This window comes from Lytechinus variegatus, chromosome 9 (genome assembly GCF_018143015.1).
Source record: "Lytechinus variegatus isolate NC3 chromosome 9, Lvar_3.0, whole genome shotgun sequence".
NCBI lineage: Eukaryota > Metazoa > Echinodermata > Echinoidea > Temnopleuroida > Toxopneustidae > Lytechinus > Lytechinus variegatus.
This window is the reverse complement of record NC_054748.1, coordinates 11,497,775-11,520,850: the sequence shown is the minus strand read 5'-3', so window position 1 is coordinate 11,520,850 and position 23,076 is coordinate 11,497,775. Positions and strand designations below refer to the sequence as shown.

General features: G+C 37.2%; 1 protein-coding gene across 1 annotated transcript in view; it reads right to left on the bottom strand.

Moving 5' to 3' along the window:
• Positions 1-3,402: 3,402 nt before the first annotated feature.
• The window catches only part of LOC121420943 (transcription intermediary factor 1-alpha-like), a 35,639-nt gene continuing 15,965 nt past the window's right edge, over positions 3,403-23,076 (bottom strand). The window contains exons 2-15 of the mRNA XM_041615497.1: positions 20,873-21,069; positions 20,437-20,633; positions 20,005-20,184; positions 16,527-17,624; positions 15,563-15,998; positions 14,858-14,929; positions 13,545-13,673; positions 11,403-11,513; positions 10,161-10,307; positions 9,157-9,500; positions 7,501-7,609; positions 6,947-7,021; positions 5,867-6,019; positions 3,403-5,222 (exon numbers count right to left, since the gene is read on the bottom strand). Coding sequence (XP_041471431.1) covers positions 5,052-5,222; positions 5,867-6,019; positions 6,947-7,021; positions 7,501-7,609; positions 9,157-9,500; positions 10,161-10,307; positions 11,403-11,513; positions 13,545-13,673; positions 14,858-14,929; positions 15,563-15,998; positions 16,527-17,624; positions 20,005-20,184; positions 20,437-20,633; positions 20,873-21,069 — 3,419 coding nt within the window. The 3' untranslated portion in view covers positions 3,403-5,051. The remainder of the gene's footprint in view (positions 5,223-5,866; positions 6,020-6,946; positions 7,022-7,500; positions 7,610-9,156; positions 9,501-10,160; positions 10,308-11,402; positions 11,514-13,544; positions 13,674-14,857; positions 14,930-15,562; positions 15,999-16,526; positions 17,625-20,004; positions 20,185-20,436; positions 20,634-20,872; positions 21,070-23,076) is intronic.

Below are 23,076 nucleotides of genomic sequence, written 5' to 3'. Positions count from 1 at the left end.
CATGCTCTAATCTTATTTTTGTCTCCAAACTTGCATTTGTCTGACAACCAAAATGGCACTGACAAATGCCATTCTCTGATAGTTACCATAGTAACAAAGTCTAGTAGTTATCTGCAAGCCTATCAATATCAAGGATTTCATCGAGATAGTCAATGTTGACATCATTCATATAATACCCCCTTTTTCTGCTACTGAGGCCTATTTCTGTTCAACATCACATACATGTAGAATGAAATGCAGGAACCTTGGTTGTAATTGATGGTATTTATCAGTATTTGTGGAAGCGCCGTGGTGTAGCGGTTCTGACTCTCGCCGTGTAATCAGAGGGTCGTGTGTTCAAATCCCACCATGGCCTAGCTCCCTTTGGCAAGGCGCCAATCCACACTTTGCCACTCTCACCCAGGTGCTAATTGGGTACTGGTAGGAAACAACCGTCATTGTGGTTGGTTTAGCAAGTGTGCGCCTAACAGGCTGCTTGGAATGCTATGAATCCAGTGACCGGGTAATGATAATTGTGAAGCGCTTTGAACAGTCGTAGATTGATAAAACGCTATATAAATGCCAATTATTATTATTATCAGCTACAATTTGTAATTGATACATCACTTTGATTTTGAACTATGGCAATATCAATGTACTCTTTGTTATATAAAACTGATGAGATTAAAATCTTAAATCTGTGATCTGAAACCATGATTTTTGCAGATTTCAAGCAATAACTGCATTTAATTCAACACACATATTGAGAAAATGTTCAATAATAACAATCTTTTATCTTTGAATTCACAATGAGCTAAATTCATGCATGTTACTGGGCTAAAGCATTAATGAGCCAACTGTTTACATGTATGTGAATTTAATCATATAAAGAATGGGTTCATTAACACTGTAACCTGAAACTCTTCATGAATTCATGGATGCAGCTTATTTCAATTCAAGAAATGTCAAGGACCAATATAAGCCTAATTATTTAAGTCTTCCTTTTAGAACTCAAGCCACAGTCAATCCTCATCCAACCTAATTTTTAAATTAAAAATTAATTAATTGATTAATTAATCTTATTATTTTTTTAAACAGAGAGAGCGTTGTTGGCTCAGTGGGTAAAGTGTCTGCCCGTCGAACCAAAGATCATGGGTTTGAGTCCACACCGGGCAGATGACTGAAGCCAGTGCATTGTGTGTACACATCTCTCCTGTTTCATAGATGCAGGCTACATTACAGTAGAAAATACTCTGTCCCTTGCATAGGACATTTAATGGAGGCCTGATGTAGAGGAAAGTCACAACCTTTGCATGTTAAGAAGCCACTGCACTATTTGTATAAAAGAGTAGGGGGAAACCCCGGTGTAGTGGTCCACCTACAGTCCCCCCAATCAGTTATATCGGGAGGAGAGACCTGCGGGTCATAGTGATTCATTTTGCTTTTCATTTCCCAGGCACAGGTGATTTCATTTCATTTATTTGTCCGTGTATGTAAACGTCATTTACCCGGTATTCATTTGTTAGCTAAAATATGCCAAATGAATAATCATAATAATAAATTCATAAACGGGATTCTCAAATAATGCACCTTATTCTGTGGTCAAAAGGTCTTTGTTTCGCAGACACTGCTCTGACTGACTTAGCAAGGACAATAAACTGCAGTTTCCTTGATGCACTAGTCAAAGATAATGCAGATTATTTCTGAATTCATGAATGCAACTATAATTGCCAAGTGGCATTAGCTTGACACATCCTTTGATAAAAGTCCATCTAATCTGCATTAAACATGGTTTCATACAACAGATTCAAATCTACCTTTGTTAGTTTAAATGGACCAGAGTTTGTAGCCCAGTGACAATAATACAAATTTGACAGGCCAAATGTCACAAAAACATAAATAATAACATATTCCTATTTCAGTTGTATTACAATTGCAAAAATACTTTCTTCTTCAAAAAAAGGGAGAGAAATTAAATCTATACAAATATCCAAAATAAAATATTAAACAGGCCTGAACCATACATTATAGGTGACGTTGGAAATTTATGAGCCAAGAATTCCTTTAAAAAATTAAAAACCAATTAAAGAGAAGTTATGTAGATCGGTGGAGGTGATGGATTAGAAATCAGCAAAAAGTCTTCAAATTAGCAACACAAAGTGCAATTGGATATGATCATTATTTTGTATAAAACACAATTGGCAATTTCTCATTGAAAAATAACATTAATATCTTTATAATTCTGTACGTCTTATGAAGGAGATGGGATTCTGAATAACTGCATAACATCATAGCCAGCCACAAACTAACTTGTATAATAATAATAGTCGTCTGGTTCTTGTATAGTGCATATCACTTTACAAACCTAAAATCTCTATAAATGTCCAAAGGGTCTTGGATATTATGGCCCTGGCAGCCTTCTAAAGTGCACAAATATTTCAAGGATTTAATTCATGCCAGCTACCAATTACCTCACATGTGGCAAATGAAGATTAGTTTCTTGTCAAAAGACATTAACACCGTGGCAGGGATTTGAACCTGGCACCTTGTAGTTCAAAGTCTTGATACTTAGCCACTGGACCATGACAATTAAACTTCTCTCTTTAATTGAAAAATATATATTCCTGGTTCTGTATCTATCTATCTGAGTATAATCATATGCCACAAACATAACAATTAAACAAGTCATTAGTAAACCTCCTAGAAAAGTCACTCATACCATCCTTGCAGCAAGATAAATATTTACAACACATTAAATACATCTCACTTATATTCAAATGCCCGGCATGATCTAAACATTTTGTTAAGATCATTTCAATAAGAAGGTTGTTTGACTGCATACGCATGGAAATTTAGAAATATACAAGTTAAAACAGCACCAACAAAATATACACAAGTTACATCAGTATTAACTACAGTCATCTACCAATTACCCTCACAATTCCTTTCTATAATGCTCTGTAAACTGTTCTTTCAAGCAATACCACAGACTTATAAGCCCTAGACAAAAAGATACCGAGACAATATGCCATTCATGCCCATAACTCACAAAATAGTTCCCTTATATTGCTATAGGTTTCAGTACAAAATGTGGTTTTAAATGAACATAAATAGTGGGAAAATACCATGTTGGCATAGGAAGTTTCTATTCTATTTTTGCTGTGTTGATTAAGAAAAGGTGTACATGATTTGAATATGGTAAGCCCTACATGTGATATGTCTACGATGAAATTATTGAAAGCCCCCACAATGTAAAAGCCTTCCATTATACTGTATGTGTCATAATTTAACAGAATTCTTTTCCAAAACTTATTTGGTGAAAATAATGTCTGTTATGATACTCAGTTATAAGAAATTCTATAAGAGTGATATACATGTATAAAACTTTTTATTTTATAAAATTGTGTCCTTTTATCGCTAGTAAACCCATGATTTTAAACAACAGCTTGAAACATGCCAGAATTAAATATCATGCTTTAATGTTACATGTCAGTGAACCAGTAACACATGCCCTATCAGCATACAAATAGAACAAAATATCAAATTCAGTGTTAAAAAGTTCTCTTGCACTCTTTGCTGGGTTTCTCATCTTACAAGCAACGCTCTAAACATTAGGATGTAAAGTACAATTAGAAGGTTTTTTTTAACTCACTGTTGCAATGACATTGCTAGACTTAATACAGACAAGTAACCAAGTTTCTAAGATACAAGAAGCAAAAATGTGTTTTCAATTCTTGGTAGAGTTACTAGGGACTTTGCAGTATTTTACGTGTATTTGTGTCCAATATGTTTCACAGGCAACTCTTTTTTGTAACTCTTTTTTTTTGAAGCATTGTGAAACATCTGCCCAGAAGCATATGAAGCACAATTCATGTGGCAAACCAATATCCGATGACTGTGTAATCTGTAAAACCACCTGATAAAAGCAGAATAATACAGAATAACATTACTATAGTCAATGGCTTTTCTAGTTTGGCAGGAGATACCCCATCAGGGTAGCTGACAGGATGGATGTGATAATACCTCCTTTGAAGGAGATGCTTCCTTGCCTATGCAGCATAACACAGACAGTCCAGGGAAAGCACTGCCTCAGGACCTACTAGGTGTGGCTTGATCTGATCAGTCATCCACAGAGAACAACCCATGCTCCTTCACCGTCCTCCTTGACAGTTTGAGATTAACCCCTTGTCAATACAGAACCTGTTGGCTCAGATTGCCTCGTGCCTTGCTTTTACAAACTTTGCTCATTCTTCTGAAGACGACAAGAACACACTTGTCCAAATGTCAAGATTGGGTGGTCCTTTTCAGGACCAACACTTGCCCAAGAAAGATACATGGTGTACCGTGAAACCTACTACACCTTGGGAACTCTACAGAGTGGATCTGGCACATTAAAAGTAATATATATTATTACCAGCCATCTGAGGTATTAACCATACAGACTATCCCATGCTCCCTCCATGATTATTAGATGGTCCTTGTTGATCCTAATGGGCAAACAGCAGGAGTCCAGATACTGTCCATTCTTTAACAAGCTAAAGAAGATACGTGTGGGTTCTTACATGATCAGCTTATTAGCTTTGATCCATTTGTCTTCAGTAGCCTAGCCTAGTCAACACCACCACACTTTACAGTCTACATTGATATATTTCATGCTTCCAACGACTCACAACCCACAGGAATGCACAACTGATGAATCCACATCTCAACCTACTACAGGAAACAGTCCTTTACTAATCTAATGGGAAAGGGAATTCCTGGAGCAAAGAATTAGCTCCAGATGTCCGCAGACTCGCAATCCTCTTTTCATTGCCTAACATCATTCCTATAAGGTAACCCTTACGTCATCAGCAGGACCAACGTCCAACACCATCGTGAGGCAGACATCATCCACAATTCTCCTGCACTACACCCAGGTTTGGCAAATGCTTAGGCAGATTGGTACTTGGCAGGGATACTCATTCTTCAAATGAACGACTGGACTACAGCCAGGGTCACGACTAGTGCTTTGAAGACTCTGCTGGGTAGATACAAGGTGCTTGATGACATCATTACAACCTTGTTGGAAGCATTTATCTGATATGAAATACTGGAGTGGGATGTTCCTGTTTTCTTCGCTTGGTCGGCCGATCCTGGTTGTTGGGTACAAAGTTGGAGTCCATGTAGTCTGACAGGTATCGCTTCATGAAGCGGGAAGCGTACCGCTGTAGATGCTGGGCTATCTTGCCCAAATCTGACGTCTCCTGAAGGAATAAGAGAGAAAGAGAGAATGAAATCATTTCATCAATAACTAAATCAATCCGACAGTCAATCCTGTGTTATTGATCACATGGTACAGAGGGACAATCTGTCCAAGACTAGGTGTTTGGTTTCAATTAAACAGAATCCCCCATTGAAAAATTAATGAAAGGTGCCTATCACTTTTCTTGTCTTCAATGGATGGAAATGAATACAGGTTTAACTGTACATATATTCATTTATAAAATAGTTGAGGTCTCTCTATGAGGGGGAGGGGGATTGATTCACAAAATGCTGAAACCAATTCTTCTTCTTAACAAAAAGATAATGTATGACAGTTTGGTTGCAACAAATCAATCTCTAGCTAGTTAACTGGTTAAAGGTTTGCAAGAACATAATGTATGTATATTCTATACTCCCTTTGCAGTCTCCCTTTTAACACACAGGGTTAACAAAGCAATCATTATAATGTAATCATAACAAAGATGCCATCTTTTAGAAATTGTTTTTTAACCTAATTTTATATTTAGTTGTTTTTATCAATTTGGCTAATGAAAACAGTATTACAGTAAATTGTCCTGTAAATCTCCATCACGAATGTAAAAAGGATGATTCATCCAAACTATGATTTATAACATCCTGTACTTACCCCATTATACTGATAACAATTGGTGAACATGACACGAAGGTCTTCAACCATCTGTCTTGGTGAGGTGTATTTATCATCTGAAGTTAGACTGAGTTTGTTCTTTATGGTTGATAAATCCATTGGTATTGCAATCAGTTCATGGTATCCAAGTACCTAACATAAGGGAGAAGATAAGCAATAAACAATTACATGGTGTTTAATACATTGTTTCCCTGGCTTAAGCATGTCTACCCTGATCAAGCATTCATTAAGTACACCTGGGCCCCGTAAATGAAATGGCCAATCAAGATCAACCTTGCATATATGAAAGGTTGATCTTGATTGGCCATTTCATTTACGGGGCCCAGGTGGGCAATTCCACAGGTTGGTCCAAATCATGTAACGTGAGTAACCGACACATTCTAAAGATTTGCCAGGAGCATAATAGAATTTCCAAAGTTTTGTTTTTATACAAAGGATAGTCAGACTGTGTACTTTGTTGTGATAAGGAGATGTTTAGTTCCTATCAATAATAATGGAGTTACAGCTCCAAGTATGAGTCAAGGTGTCTCCAAATGTAACGTAACCGTGGAATAGCCCATATGCATTTTGCTCAATAGACTGCCTAGGATTCAATGACAATTGTTCTTTAAAATCAACGATTAATAGTCAAACTTTGTGCTTTGTGGACCTGGGTGGAGAGTGGTAAATGTGGATAAATGCCTTGCCAAAGGACGGCACTGTTGTAGTGGGATTCAAATCCCAGATCTTGTGGTTTAAAGTCAAAAGACTTGTCAACTGAAGCACAGGGGAGCATTTCATGAAAAAAATAGTCAATGATTTTGACTGACAACTGTTATAAGCTACTGAAATCCTGCCATCTGAATGGCTAGAACAGTCAGTGAAAATTATTCTTCAAGTGTTACTCTGTTGTTGTAGTAATGATTATTGTAGAAATTAAGCAACCGATTAGCTTAACAATCTCAGGTGATTCCTGTCTGATCTATATATTTGCAATTATCATTACAGCCTTAGCTGAAGGATAATTTAATCCTGAATGAAGTTGAACAATTCTAAATGATAAACAGGTCCTGGTCTTACCTCTGGTCCAACAGGTTCTAAAAATGGTTGGGAGTCCTCCAGACAGTACATCTCAATCAGTAACCTTTGACATAACTGCAAGGCAACATGGACAGATATATCTTTATAAACAAAGGGTAAAATGCACAAACATTTGTTTCAAATGTCATTTAAAATTCCATCCAGTAATGTATTGGGTAAATTGCCACTTGGTCTACACCCAAATCATCTTCCTGTTTGGTCTCATCTCACAAGGTCTAATCTTATTTTGTCTATAACCTGTTTATTGACTGGTCCAATTGCCATTTACTGAATACTGAATGCACTATTAGGTGACTGTAATTGTTATCTGAATAACATTCTTTTCATATTAGTCTAATGCAAATTTAAGATTCTTGAGTGAAAAGGCCCTTAGATTACCTGTTATAATAGATCAAGTAGACTTGTATTCACTGTAAATTACAATGAGTGTTTCAAAAGACTTGTTCTACCTTCACAAAGGAAGCATAAACACACCCAATATCCAAGCAATTTCACCTGGGTGGAGAGCATACAATATGAGATAATAAACATACCTTGTATTCTCTCGCTGTAAATCCTTCTAACTTTTCAGCGTTTTCATCATTGCTTTCCTCGTCCTCATCTGCTACGACATCAAAACACAAAGTACAGTTGAAAGGACCCCTGTTGGAAACACAAAAAGATGAAAACAAGAAAATAAGAGATTAACAAGACATAAAAGATAGTGAATCACCAAGAAAACACCAATCAATTCTGCAATGAGTAACTTATTAACAAAACTAATAAAGCTGTAAAATCAATATGCAAGTAAAAGAGATTTTTCTGTATATATATAGCATTAAATCCACATTTTGAATATACAGTCCGACCTCTCTTATCCGGCCTCCCCTTATCCGGATCTCTCTATTATCCGGACGCACACTTGCCGATATTTTTTTTTTAAATCTAGTACAGGTACGTGAGGAAATGAGGTTTCAATCTAAACTCAATCCTATACATAAACCCACTCTGATTACATATATTTCCAACATAGTCACCCTACACCAAACATATTTTTCATGAAAATATCTCACCCAAATCACCAAAAGAACTTTAGGAGTTATAATTTCCAGTAAATCAGGGTGCAGCGCAAACATTTCATCATGTTTCTCTTTTTGATTCGCGGGAAAAACATCACATGTCTTGCTAGCTAACTTTAGGCCTCAATACAGACAGCGCTATCTATCATGTTTGAGCCTACAGTCAGTGGAACAATGGCTGACACTGCGAAGCTGCGATACCCGTCGCAATGATCTAATTTTAAAACTTGGTTTCATCGAGTCATTCACTTTCTTTCGCAGTATGCTCGATGTATACCTCAGTCATTTTAGCAGGTAAATTATCCAAGAGTTTTGGCCATCGATCGATTTCATTTCAATAAAAAAAACTGCCTATAATTTGCACTGACTCTGTGAATATTGTCTTTACCGTACGCCCACTACAATAGTGCAGTGTAGCTACCGCCGGTGGCCTGGGGAGGCAGCCGGCAGCGCAGCTGCAAGTATTTAATATTGGGTCTCCCAGATCCGGATAAATCCCTTATCCGGATTGGTGCTGGTCCCAACTTTTCCGGAAAAGAGAGGTCGGACTGTACATATTTTTTTTAGATTTCAGATGCATAATCATTCGATAACTTAAAAGATAAAGGAGTTTCTTTGAGTGAAATCTAGTATAGCAAGATACATTAATCTTAAGTATTAAGATTAATGTATCTTGTAATGTACTTAATGTAAGTATACATTAATCTTAATTCAGTGAGTGTATAAGCTTACTATTGAAAAATGTTATGGAAGTATAAAATATTGGCAAATATCTATGTTGGCTATAAGAGGGCCTGCAGAAATGACCCCTGAATGAGACATGTATAAATGTTACAATATCGGTGGGTTACACTGAAGTGGGCTCAAGATAAAGGCGAAAATATGAAATACAAAATTTAGAATGAAAAGACAGGGAAGTCAACCTAATGAAAGTATTTTGAGGGGTGGAAAAAAGGATATGGATGTAAAAAGAGTATTTACAACTTTCTCAAATATACATGTATATCAGATGATTTTGAGAAAAAAAGTATTTATTGTACATGTAGAACCTGCAGTATTTTTATTTGAAAAAGGGATGAAATACTGCAAACAAGAATAGGTTATAATGAATAAAACTTGTCTGTTACTCACTCTGGAACTTCATTTATCACTGGAACATGGCAGTCAGGATGGTATACACGTGGACAACGATCGCAGCAGATCAAATTACCACCATTATTACATACAGCACACCAATCATCGTTGGGGTCATCGGATCGTGAGCACTGCATACCGTTACGTAACTTATAACCTTGTTTCCATGACGGTATAGGTTCCATGCTCTCCTCGGCATCCTTCTCTGCCTCCGGCTCGCTAGTACCCTGGGCTACCTCGTCGTTTGGTCGTTTCTCTCCAGACGAGGGCGCTGTTTCGCCTGTGACTGGGTCAACATCTGTTGTACTTGCAGTGGAAGAATCTTGGTTTGGTTTCTCTCTCTGTCAAAGAGAATGAATTCTCAAATGAAATGGAAAGATCCCCACTAAAATCAAATAAACTGTTTACAGACAAAATAAATATTGTCAATATACATGTACATAGTAGAACTCATATTTAAACCAAGTCAGTACAACAGAAGATTGTTGTATTAATAACAACTATACAAATCACTACCATCATACCATCATCATCATCACCAACACCATCACCATAATCACCATCACCATCATCATCATCATCATCATCACCATCATCATCACCATCATCATCATCATCTTCATCATGATCACCACCACCATCATCATCATCATCCTCTTCATCATCATCATCATCACCACCACCACCATCATAATCATCATCATCCTCTTCATCATCATCATCACCACCACCACCACCATCATCATCATCATCTTCATCATCATCATCACCACCACCACGACCATCATCATCATCACCACCACCACCACCACCATCATCATCCTCTTCATCATCATCATCACCACCACCACCACCACGACCATCATCATCATCTTCATCATCATCATCATCATCACCACCACCACCATCATCATCCTCTTCATCATCATCATCATCATCATCACCACCATCATAATCATCATCATCAAAAATATAAAACTTATCACTGTTTTGGGCTGCACCTTGAAATACTTGTTCATGGTTTTGACGAAGCCGATAGAGAATTGCTCCCTCTGTTGGGGACATACGATGTAGAACTTTTGATGTTTGTGAGAGTAGAAGAGTAAAAGAATGATTTCTGGCTTGGAATACAACCTAATAGCACCAAACTGTGGAAGAGACAGGTCAGAATGTTAAACACATAAACATTTCCAAAACATGAGTAGGGCAAAAGAGTAGCACGGTCTCAGAACTTCCATAAAATTACATGTATAGCATCCACAACAAATTATTACCAACTGAAATGTGAGTTCATGCCCGACAGGCCCTCACACAGATTGTACATTTTGGTAGGAAATAAACATAATCTAACAAACAATAATACATAATACAATGCCATATGTTAAAGGAGGAATCAAACTTTGTTTCAAGTGATAATGAGCAAAGATTGAAATATTCTATAGATGAAATAAAAACAAAAGAAAATGTGACGCTGTGACATTATGATTGCCTAGCATTTGCATATCATTCTTGTGCATATGACTGTTTTATGAAAATAAGTGAAAGTTTGAAATTGAAATTTCATATCTGATTTTAATTAAATTTTCAGCATTATGTTTCTTTGATATTTTCTCATTTTATCCAAACTATTGGTTTGGTGGGTGGAATTCCCCTTTTTAACTACTCATGAATGGAATTCAGTTGAACCATACGGTACATGTACTTCATTACTTGTTTGTCAAAATACATTTTATCTCACTGCTCATGAATGGAATTCAGTTGGATCATAAGATACTTCATTACCAGTACTTGTTTGTCAAAATACAGTTTATCAGACTGCTCATGAATGGAATTCAGTCGGACCATACGATACTTCATTACTTGTTTGTCAAAATACATTTTATCTCACTGCTCATGAATGGAATTCAGTTGGACCATACGGTACTTGTTTGTTAAAATACATTTTATCTGACTGCATATGAATGGAATTTAATTGGACCATACGATACTTCATTACTTGTTTGTCAAAATAATTTTTAATCTCAATATGACTTGCTACAGAGTTTACTGATTTTTTTATATTTGAGAATTAATATTCAATAAAACAAGTTCAATTCAATTCATTGATTTTCAGATGTTACAAAGTTATTAATGCTATAATAATTTCTATAATATTTTTTAAGCAAATAATATTGCATCACTTTAATAACTTAAGGCAGTAGTTCTCAACTATACACTGATGTCAGTATTAAGTGTGTACCTACCACATCTTTGTTCTTGAAGATAGCAACCAATTTTCGGTATAGTTCTTTACATTCTGGATCACATTTAAGGAAGAAGAGTTGATGATCTCTCATGAGTTCAATCAGAGGTTTCTAAAAGAAATAGAAATGATTGAAACAAAACTTCTATCATGCATTTGATCAAATGATGCTATTAACAGTACATTAACATTCAGTCTATAGAGTACCAAAGTGATGACATCACAAAAAAGCTTTCTTTTAGCACCTCAGCATTTTTTATACATTTTCGTACTGCAGGATGAAAAACCCCCCACAACCCAAATTTGATGAGAATCGGTCCATGGGAGCCTTAGATTTGATCTCATGAATACATAATTAGTCCCATTGAAGTCAGTCAATTATTGGCCCTATTCTAAATTTTATGAACCAGGTCAATGATACATTAACTTCAATGAGGCTAATTATGTATTCATGAGGTCATATCTTGGGCCCCCACGGACCGATTCTCATCAAATTTGGGTTGTGGGTGTTTTTCTATCATGCTGATATGTAAAAAGTGAAAATTGATGACATCACACTTTGGTCCTCAATACCACCATGACCTACTTTTCATTTGGTCTCATCCAACATAGTCTAATCCCAGTTTGTCTACAACCAGTTAACATATCATTATGTCTTATTGCCAAACCATTTAGGCTATTTCCAGTAAGGCTATACCCAATTCATCTTACATCTACTTGCCCTAACACCACTTGGTTAGACAAACTTTCTAGAGAATCAAATTTTTATGTGACAAAAAAGCAAAATAACTAGTTAAAGAAATGAAAATTAAACCACTTTAGAGACTAATTGTAAATAAAACAACAGGAGCAAGTGTAGTGATTACTAATAACTCGGTAACATTTGAACTACGGCAGCCATACGGCGAGTCGAACACGGCCGTTTTATTCATTTTTTATACAAACCATCTATATGTAGCTGGTACAAAAATGTTAAAACGGCTGTTTTTTTCGACTTGTTTAGCACACAAGCTATTTGACTATCTAAGCAATAGACAAACTCCTTGTACACTTCTATAGCAAAAAATAATATTGCATATTAAGATTCCATGTGTTGACCCAATGTTAAGGAACAACCAAAATGATTTCAGAAAATTAAGATCCACTTCCTCCCATATACACTCAATAGTAATATCTAAGGTACAATGTACTATAATCTTCCTTGATTTCTCAATGGCATTCGATATTGTTAACCATTGTAATATTATCAAAATTCTCTCAAATTATGGTATCCAAAGTGAGGTAATACAAGCAATCAATATAATGTATACAGATCCACTCTCCTTTGTTCAAAGTGTAGATGGACCTACTAAACAGTTTGTGACAAATTCTGGAATTCTTCAGGGTGACACTTTGGCACCATATCTATTTGTAATTGTGGTAGATTACATTCTAAGATATTCACTGGATTCTGTACGAGCAAAATGAATAGGCATCAAATCTACCTCTACAGATAGGGACTAACAAAAATATTTGACTGATTTAGATTATGCTGATGATATAGCATTGACTACTGCTCTTTTAAATGATGCACAAGAACTGTAGAGAATTCATCTGCAAAGTTTGGCCTCTACTTGAATTCCTTAAAGACAGAGTACATGACATTTAATGAGGTAGTTTCAGTTAAACTGAAGTTATTGTGTTTACAAGGTATACAGAAGGGTAAGATAAAACATGTCAGTGTGACCTTTGACTTTTTGATCTCAAATCAATTATATGAGCCTAGGCTAAGTCAAACTGAAGTTATCACGTTTACAAGGAAAAGTTAACGGACAGACTGACAGACACAGAGCGTGATACCATAATACGTCCCGTCGACGACGGGCGTATAAAAAGCAACTCCCACATGACGCATTTTCGAACAGACCAACAAACCAAAAGGAAAAGAGATTACTAGGTCTCTGTCGAACTTCGCTCAAGTGAGACATATAGAAATGGGTGATTCCACAAAAAATTTGAATGAACTAAATTTCAACTGGTCCTATATATACAAGGTTGGATATACAAACTTTATATTTGTAAATTACTCAAACCCCCTAGAAACATGATTTTAATCATGGGAATGAACGTCACAAGATGCTAATGAAAGGAGATGAACACATACCAGCATTCCAGAATTCATCATTTTGATGTGTAGTTTACTGGGCCATCCTTCTCGACTGTATCTCTTACTTGTCATTCTGAACAGACTCCCGACAACAACCTGTCTCTTGGGCTTACCATGGTCATCACGCTGTGATAGTGACAAAATATAAAGGAAATTTATTTTTCTTAACTTAAAAAAGTCATTCAAGGGTCCTGATTCAGCTTCTTATCATTAGGTTATTGCTGGTATACAAAGAATATATATCAGTTGAGGCCTTAGTAAGAATTACAAGCACGAGGTACATTTGAAACAGATCTAACATGCACAGGGTATAGTCAAGGGTATTTGGTGATGTGTTTTGTAAGACAGTGATGTGAATCTTGCTATTTGATAAACCATCCTCACTTCAAAACCTGTGTATTATTTGTTTTATAAGATGGTGATGTGGATACTTATTTGATAAACCATCCTCATCTCAAAACATGTGCATTATTTGTTTTATAAGATAGTGATGTGGATCCTTATTTGATAAACCATCTTCATCTCAAAACATGTGCATTATTTGTTTTATAAGACAGTGATGTGGATTTGTTATTTGACAAACCATCCTCATGTTAAAACCAAGACTGGTAAATAGAATTAGACATCAGTACCAGTCAATAGAGTACAAAAGCGATGACGTCAGTTGCTATGGTGTCATGGCGGCCTGGTTCTAAACAAAATACATGTAAACCAGGGGGCCATTATGAGTGACTTTAAGAATGACTGGTGAACCTTCCTTACGCGCTAAACCATCGCCAATTTATTAACTTACAAACAGCTTTATAAAACGGCCCCATGTTTGCAAATACAAATAAGTACAGACGATTGTGCAGCTGCGACTCAGTATAGAACCAGCCGGTTTGTTGTCATGACATCATGACATCACACTTCGGTACTCAATAGTAAATTTTCCTGTTTTGCTAAAATTAATGACAGGTCACATGATAGATTTAGGCCAATAATTTTACATGCCTTGATACATATCAGATTGGAGGAATCACTGAAAATATCTTTGAGGGAAATCATCCAAGATATGAGTTAATAAAACATTTTCTTTTGAAAGTTTGAGTGGTATAAGATAACCTACTTCCCAATTTTTAATGGGCTAACAGGGCTAAACAATTACAATTTGTGCGTAATTGTGTATTCAAATTAATTTTTTCTTCACATTATTCTATTACGGCATAGCATTAATAATACAATTGCTATAAAGGTGATGCTATACTATGCCAAAAACAAAGTTGGTATATTTTTACATGACAATAAATTACATTCAATCTTATACTCACCTCCTCCCAACTGACATCACCTTTCCAGAAAGCTACTATGCTTTCTTTTGTCGCTTCATGCATGATGTCATCCTAATAAGATAAGAAATATGAGAAAATATAAAGTTGAATAATAAAGTTTTGTATCTTAAGCTGTGAACAAAATACACATACAAAAGCCTGTTAAAATTTAATTAAATTTATGTTCAATGTAAATTGTAATTTGAAATGAGAAAAGTGCGAAAAAAAATTCCTTTTGGTTGTGAAATGCGAAACATGGTCTTAAGATTTCATTTTATGTTTCTGACTTGGGCTATATAAAGAACTTCAAGTCTCAATTTATGATGAGTAATAGCAGACCACTGTCCTATGTATAGTGTAAAAAGAAAAATATGAAAAAAAAAATATTGTGAAGTAAAGTTATCCAGAAAAATAGGAAGATCATATCTAAAACAATAGCTCCGAATTGTAAGAAATTCATATTCTTTCCTCTAAATCCATAATGGTTATCAGGTTGATTAAGTCTCAAGATACAACGCTGATATTCATCAAAAGAAGGAAAAAATATAGAGAATGGGCCATTTTTTAACCAAAAAGGTGCATTTTATACTAAATAAATGTTAAATACATGTATAAAAAAGCATAAGGAAAGATGAGTCCTTTGCCGACAAAGTGGCATGTCCCGATTCAGAGACAATACATTTCAAAATAAATGATATTACTCACCATCTCATTTAGAAAAGTTTGTATTCCACTTTGCCTCTCCTTTTCTCTGTCACCATCTTCACTTCCTGGAGCTTTGGTTACTACGGATCCTGCATCTCCAGGAGCTTCTACAACGATTACTGCAGTATCAGCAACGGATCCTGGGTTATCTCCACTGCCCTCGGCTCCTGATCCAGATGCTTCCTCCATTGCATTCTCCTTGGAAGCAGCAGTATCTGACTTGTCTGCAGACTGTTCTCTCTCCATTGCCTCTATGTTAGCTACCTCATCCATGATGTCTCCAATGATGTCTGCAGCGTTCATCGGGACGGGGAGGTCAATGCCAAGGACGTCTTCCGCTGCTGCAGGACTTTTGGATGAGGAGAGTGGTGGGGTCTTGCCCGTCTGCTGATCAGGTGTACTAGTCTCTCCACCAGAATGGACATCAAGTGCGGGACTGGATTTGAACAACATATCATATTTAATCAATAATAAAAACAAAGGTTGCACAGCACTTAGAAGCATATTGATAGTACTTCTCTGCTGCTCAATAATAAGAACTTTATTAGATTTGTGACAATAATATACAAAGGTACTTGAGGGCTGAGAGTCATTCAGCCCAAGGAATGTCAAAAACAGCCCCTGTGAAGTAGTATTTGGATCAATACATTCACATATACAGAATTGATGACTAGTATAGCCATAACTTTTTCCTGGATGACATTCTTCATGAATAATGCCTTAATGAACTCACAGATTTGACAACTTTGCCATTATTGAAACTAACCATCGCAACAGGGCTGAGAAAACAAAATCAAGACTTCAAAGGTAATTACCATGATGGCAAAGTTACCTGGTTGGAGATTGAATGATTTTGCTATCACACATCTTTCATAGACTGAAGACTGCATAAATAAGGGCTAAGTCTCCAATGTAACAACATACTGTAATCTACCAGTGCTCACAACAGAAAGTATGTAATTACCTTGTTTTATCACTTCCCTGCATCTCAAGACCTGATGAAGAAGGTTGGTTATCCTGGAGACCATTCTGGAAGCGGCAGCTGGGTCGTTCGGAATCACTCTTTGACAATCTCCTTTCACTCTTGACGCTGACAATCCTCGGACCTGAATTGTCGTCAGCAGGTGCGATCACGGATGATGGGGAAGCAGAGTTGGTACTCCGTACAGACGTGGCAACTCCCGGGCTGACAGAAGAGGGTGATGTGGTGGATAGTTGAGGTGATCTGGAAGGAACACCCTGTTGAGAGTTCATTTGTTTTGATTTATTAAACAGCATCATTTGAGCCGTGGTGAGGTCTCCAAATGTCATCGCACTGCTGACGGTTACGTTCGGAGGGCCTGTGTTAATGACAGGCTGGAGGGCGGTGGGAAGCCCATGCGGAAGCTGGTTGTTTTGCTGGTTGGTCAACACTGGCAAGATATTGGTCTGCATGACTGGTCTCACTGTTTGTGGTTGCTGAGCTTGATGTGTGCGTGGGACATGTACAAGAGGGGCACGGACCGTTGTTCGGTTGACCCCCATCGGCCTTGCTCCAAACTGCGAATGATTTATAGCTTGTTGCTGCATTTGCTGCTGCATTTGAGCCTGCTGCTGTGCCTGCTGTTGCGCTTGCTGTTGCGCCAACGCAGCTCTGTTCATTGCCATGCCTTGTTGCATGTTATGAGGGAACCCTTGGTTCTGTCTCATCTGCTGTTGGTTCTGCGATCCGAGGACCACTTTGGTTTCCATGCCCTCTATAGATCCAATTCTCTTGAAGGCGTCCATACTTGGAATGTTTGTTGGTTTGAACTGAAGCGCCAGTTCTGTCACAGGCTGTCGGGTCAGTAGGGTCCGTAGCACAAGGTCTACCCGATTCCTAACCAGCCGATTCTGCTGCAAGGCTGCGACATCATTATCACTTGTAATGATGCCATGGATGACCCGATGGCATTGACTCAAAGCTGAATCTACCGTACCCACCTCTACAAGCTGTTGTTTCAATGCTCTGCATTTCAATTCTGTATCATTCTGAATCTTATTCTTCAAGGCCGTTGCTTGGTTATCAAGAACAGTTCTGATCCTGAAATAAAAAGACAAATAACATTACCGTTTAGTCGGAGATCACCCTTCCAAAATATAATATCTCAACACATTAGGCAAAATAATGTATCACTCAAGACATTAGATTCTTTTTTAATTGTATTCACTGGCTTGTCCTAGAGCCGTAATATTGAAACACATGTGACTTTTTTGTAACCTAATTGACTGGACAATTGGGTAGATACCAATGCAGACCAATTTATGATTTGATTTTTAATATACTACATCTATTCTACTATTGTACAACAATGACAAGGGAGTATTTCACAAAGATGTAAGTCCATCTAAAAGCCATGTGTAAGTGCCAATGGGCATAGGATAGTCAACACATAATGTTGTTGATTAATCAGGCATGAGACAGAGAAATTTGAAAAAAAAAGAGGAACTTCATGGCCCCCTGGGGGAGGGTGTGGGAAAATTTTGGAATTTAAGGTATGCAAAACCCCATTTTGATGCATTCTACAATCAAATTTTACTGTTTTGAAGAGGTTATTTTGTAGATAAATATAGTCACCGTAGCTGACTTTGCAAGCTCAACTTCATGGTCCAACCACTGCCATTTGAACTTGTTGGAGACATCCTTGTCAATATCACTAACACGAGGGTCATTCTTCTCAACAGTCTTCAATTTGTAGTTGAAGAAATTACACCACACACCCTACAAATTCTTGTAAAATCCACGATAATCCAACTCGAAAACCCTGTACGTCCGTATCACTTGCATTCAATGTAAACAAATGTATACACACGTGCACGCAGAAAGCTGCCAGCTGCATAACCCAGGGAGCTTTTAATTCATTTTTAAAATTAATATTGAATATAAAATCCCTCATTGAATATTCGATGCATTGCCTGCTGACAGAAAACTCGCCAGAAAATTTAATGCATTTCACAAATTCACATGTTACGCCAGCACAGTCAATCACACCATCCTAGCACACATGCAGTTCACCCAACAGAGTCACAAGCACACAATCACCGTAACACACATCTAAGTACAGGCGCTATCACTCACCAAAAAACACGCTGAAATACATATTATGTCATTAAAATTGATTTATCTGCACCATATTTCCAAAACACGAGACGGATTAATTCAGATTCAGAAAGCGGGGTCCCCGAAAATGCACTAAAAATGAAGAAATCCGTGATCTTATCCGAGTTTGCAAACTTGATTTCCTCCCTAATTTATGATGGTATCTTCAAAATTCCAATAATAAACCAAATCAGATTTTTTTTTCTTTCTTGCAATTACGGCGATATTGGACTTTGCAACTGTTTTTGAAGTTGCGAGAGAGATCCCAGAGTAATCTTGTGAATTTTTTTCGCTATTCAGCAGCCATAAAAATAGTTAATATCAAGAAAATTGATGCTGAAATCGAAAAAAGCGAAAAAAGGAAGAGGACGCGGACGAGAAACAACACAATTTTTTTTTTTTTTTAGAAAATAGTAAATAGCAAAAAATTTCATGCGGCGGCCAAAATTGATGCGCGCGAGGACGATCAACTACTTTCATATTTTACTTGGCCTAATCGTGGTAAGTGCATAATTTTTATTTTCACAATTCATTTGGAGAAATATTTCGACCATAAATCACGCTAGTCCCGTGAGAATGGTCAAATACACGGTAAGCCCCTGGGCTCCCTGGGTTACCAGCTGCATAGACAATGCACACGTACGGTACTAACACTGCTTTTTAGCTTTTTCATTTTTTTTTTTTTTAGAATTTCAAAATCCGCGGAAATCCGCCGATCCGCAGAGAAATCTCATGCCTGATTAATGTATGTCTAATCAGCGTGGTCTGACCAATGCTGTGTTGCATTACAAATCACAGGTCAGTATGAGCACCAGATGCACCAACATAACCTTCAATGCTGAATTAAAATCATCAAATATTTTTAATGAATATCTAGTGAAGTCGATCTAACCACTGATATCTTCTCAAGTTTGGTTTTGTGGCTGGTGTTAACATCAGCTGACACTAGCACCAGCTGTCAACTCAGAACTTGAAATCACAGACTGATTTATTGAGGTCAATTCAAGCACCAACACCTTTTCATGGCTGGTGTCAAAATCAACCTGACACCAATATCAACTGTCAACACCTAACTTCAAACCAACTTAAATATCTTTAAAGAAAGAGCTTACATCTAGTGAAGTTCATCTAACCACCAGTATCTCTTCCAGTCTGGTTTTGTGGCTGTTGTTAAAATCCTCTGTCAACACCAAAATTGAAATCACAGACTGACTTGTCTATGCCAGGCCAAGGACCAGCTTCATTTTATTTTCAGCGCTGTGGCTAGTTTCAAATCAGTCTGATACGAACATTATCTGTCAACACCAAACTTGATATTACCCACCTTGTGAAGACATCATCTATCCTTCCTAGTACGGCTGCTTCCTGGTCTTTCATCTTCTTGAAGATGATCTGTATAGTACTCTTCCACATTTTGGCATTCTTACGCTTCTCCTGTAATTCCTGGATGACACGTCTCAGCTTCAGCCGTTGACCAGCTGCTGCTTCGGTCAGAAACTGGTACCTGATGAAATTAAGGGAAATAGAGGCTAGAGGCTTCAATTTCTAATGCATTTCAATTCTATTCAACTACAAAAAGATTGCATAAAAATCACTAAGAATTAGCTCACTATTATTGAAGTACTAAAACAATATGTTCATTACATATTTTAAGTAATGCAACATTACTTTTCTCTTTCCTACTATCCATTATCTGTACCATCATGCAAATCTTCAAAGACCATTTGCTTCCATGTGACATTGTAGGGATACTCACGGGTGTTCTTTATGGGAAACCAGTTGGCAATCTCGACATGTTAGACGGAAGCACTTTTCACAGTAGAGCTGAAGTCTTTCTTTTGGATGAATGTTACAGAAGGGAGGCTGGATGCGAGGATTCTCGCGAGGGGCCATGTTCTCCTCTGACCTTGGCTGGATGATGTGGTCTTTCAAGATCCTCACCTTCCGATGGAGCTACAAAGATGATACCAAGGCCAAGTGTTAGCAAAAAATCCAAAATACAAGTACAGCAGCTAATTATACAGACAGGGTAGGCCTGCAGGAACAGGATATTGTAATGTTCAATATTTGGGTGTAGTTCACATAACCGGCCCTTTACCAAATCTAAAGATAGACATTTTCTAGTTTAAGGAATATATATGATTTTGCAAACATTTTGCTTTTCTAAGGAGATACTTTCAGAGAGTGCTTACCCCAACACATGGCTCACATAGGCCACCTTGGCAATCTACACAGAAGTGTGATGCAGGGACATTATCATCACAGTTTGTACAGAGCATCTCCCCTCCAGCATTGCTTTGAGCCGTTACTGCAGGAACAGTCCATGTGTCTTCAACGATATCATCACGACTTCGGATGTCATCTTTGCAAATGGGGCACTTTGCAATAACTGCAAAAGAAAAAAAAACAGATCAGGAAATTACTACATGAAGATACATTTAAGCTACTGACTGAAGTCTTGCATCTGACTGGCTAAGAGAGACTTGGTCAATGAAAATAACTTCATGAAACAAGGTTGTTCCATTGAGGCCAAAGCTCATCGGTCAGATAGACTCTATTGCTTTACCCTCCAGCTCTTTGACTTGCCTAACATTCTGTTTGGCCAGACAAAATCTACATACATGTATATCTAAAGCAAGTTGTTCACATTACTAAGATTCAAGACATAGGCCACTCAAAAACTTTTTTACTTTTCCTATCTGGTGTTAGGTCAGTCCTGAATCAACTCTTCTCCTGCCAGAAGAGTGTTTTAACTTCTGGGGCCTGTTTCATAAATAGTTTCAACTGTTGTAACTTTGCCATTATTGCAACTACCATGGTAACATTGTTTTGATTGGCTGCTAAGCCCTGTTGCCATGGTAGATACCATAATGACAAAGTTACAACAGTTGTAACTCTTTATGAAATTGGCCCTCGAAGATTGGCCTTCCAAAATATCACATTGGTTAAGTTTACGCTCTGGATGGAACAGGGGTATTTGCATCCAAGTTTCACTCAAATTATGGTACAAATTTTGCAAGTGAAAGGCTTGGCCTCCAAAACATCTTTTGGGGCGGAGCTTAAGTGACCTTCCAAGGTCTATTGTCGATACAATTGTCATGCACTCATCGTAGTTTGGATCTGCAATGCAGTGCTTTGCTTGACAAGTCACCAAGGACACATACTGCCTTCACTCAGGAATTCAAATTCAAATCACAGTTTACGAGTGAGCATGTAAAAGGTCTGACAATTCTAAAGACGAATTGCAATCATCATTACAATGATGATTCAAGATTCATGTGTGAAAAGGCCCTAAGGGAACTCCAGTCATTAATTAAGACATGAGTATATTCCAGTCATTCATGGGTAAGTACATCCTTGCATCTGACTGGCTCAAAGCAAATTATTAGTGAAAATCACTGACAAGAGCTTTCATGAAAGACTAGATGTGCTACAAAGTGTTAACATGTGATCCTCAGTAAGGAAAATGATGAGGATATCATTTTGATCATGTGTGCAAAGTTTCATGCTTTTTAATAGCACAATCTGAACAACTGTAAGGGGTCCTATAAGCTATGCACCACTATCTGTGTAGCAATTTTAATGGCAAAATGTGCACTCTATGAATGGACCTGTGACTGCATTGTGGCAAACAATTCCTATTCAGATTTTCTACAGAGGCAGCAATAAATCACAAAGTACAGAGAAAGCCCACAACTGTTACCAGTTTTGGAGTTTGACCTCCAGTATTCAGGATAATGTCCTATTTTCGTATGTAAATGTGAACATAATTTAGAGGTTGATGCACAGGAAATACAATTTCTTTCAAGATTAATCAAGTTTGTATGTATGTAGCTTTTGAAGTTTGAACCCAATCTGAAATAGTTTGGCAGTGAAATAAAGAGGTGTTTCGGAAATCACAGTGCAATTTTAGTTAAAATAGTATGTTTTCTTATATTTTCTTTTTGGGAAATGATTTTCAGAATAGTTACCATATTAAATAAGAGTAAGAAAATATGTTGAAATTCAAATTGTCATAGTTTTCTCAACCTTTGCTACTCAAGCCATATTCAGCTCATTACGGTCCTTTTCAGGACTTCACCCACTTTCAAGAAAAGAATACTTCTAATTTCCTCTTTTAATTCTTTCTCGTGTTTCCATTTCAATTTTCAGCCTGCATTTCCTTTCCGTTCATCATATTACACATGGTGAACAGTAAACCACCAAGTTAGCGCAATTTTCGGACAAAATATATTTTGAGAGTAGATATGCAATATCTGAATATGATACTACTACGTGAAGCAATGCAGGTCCTACATCAATACTTGAACACCACAAGAGGTAGGTGATGGTGCCAGAAAGACTGTGGTCAGAAACACAATAAGATTAATGGCTAATGTATCATGAACTTGTTTAC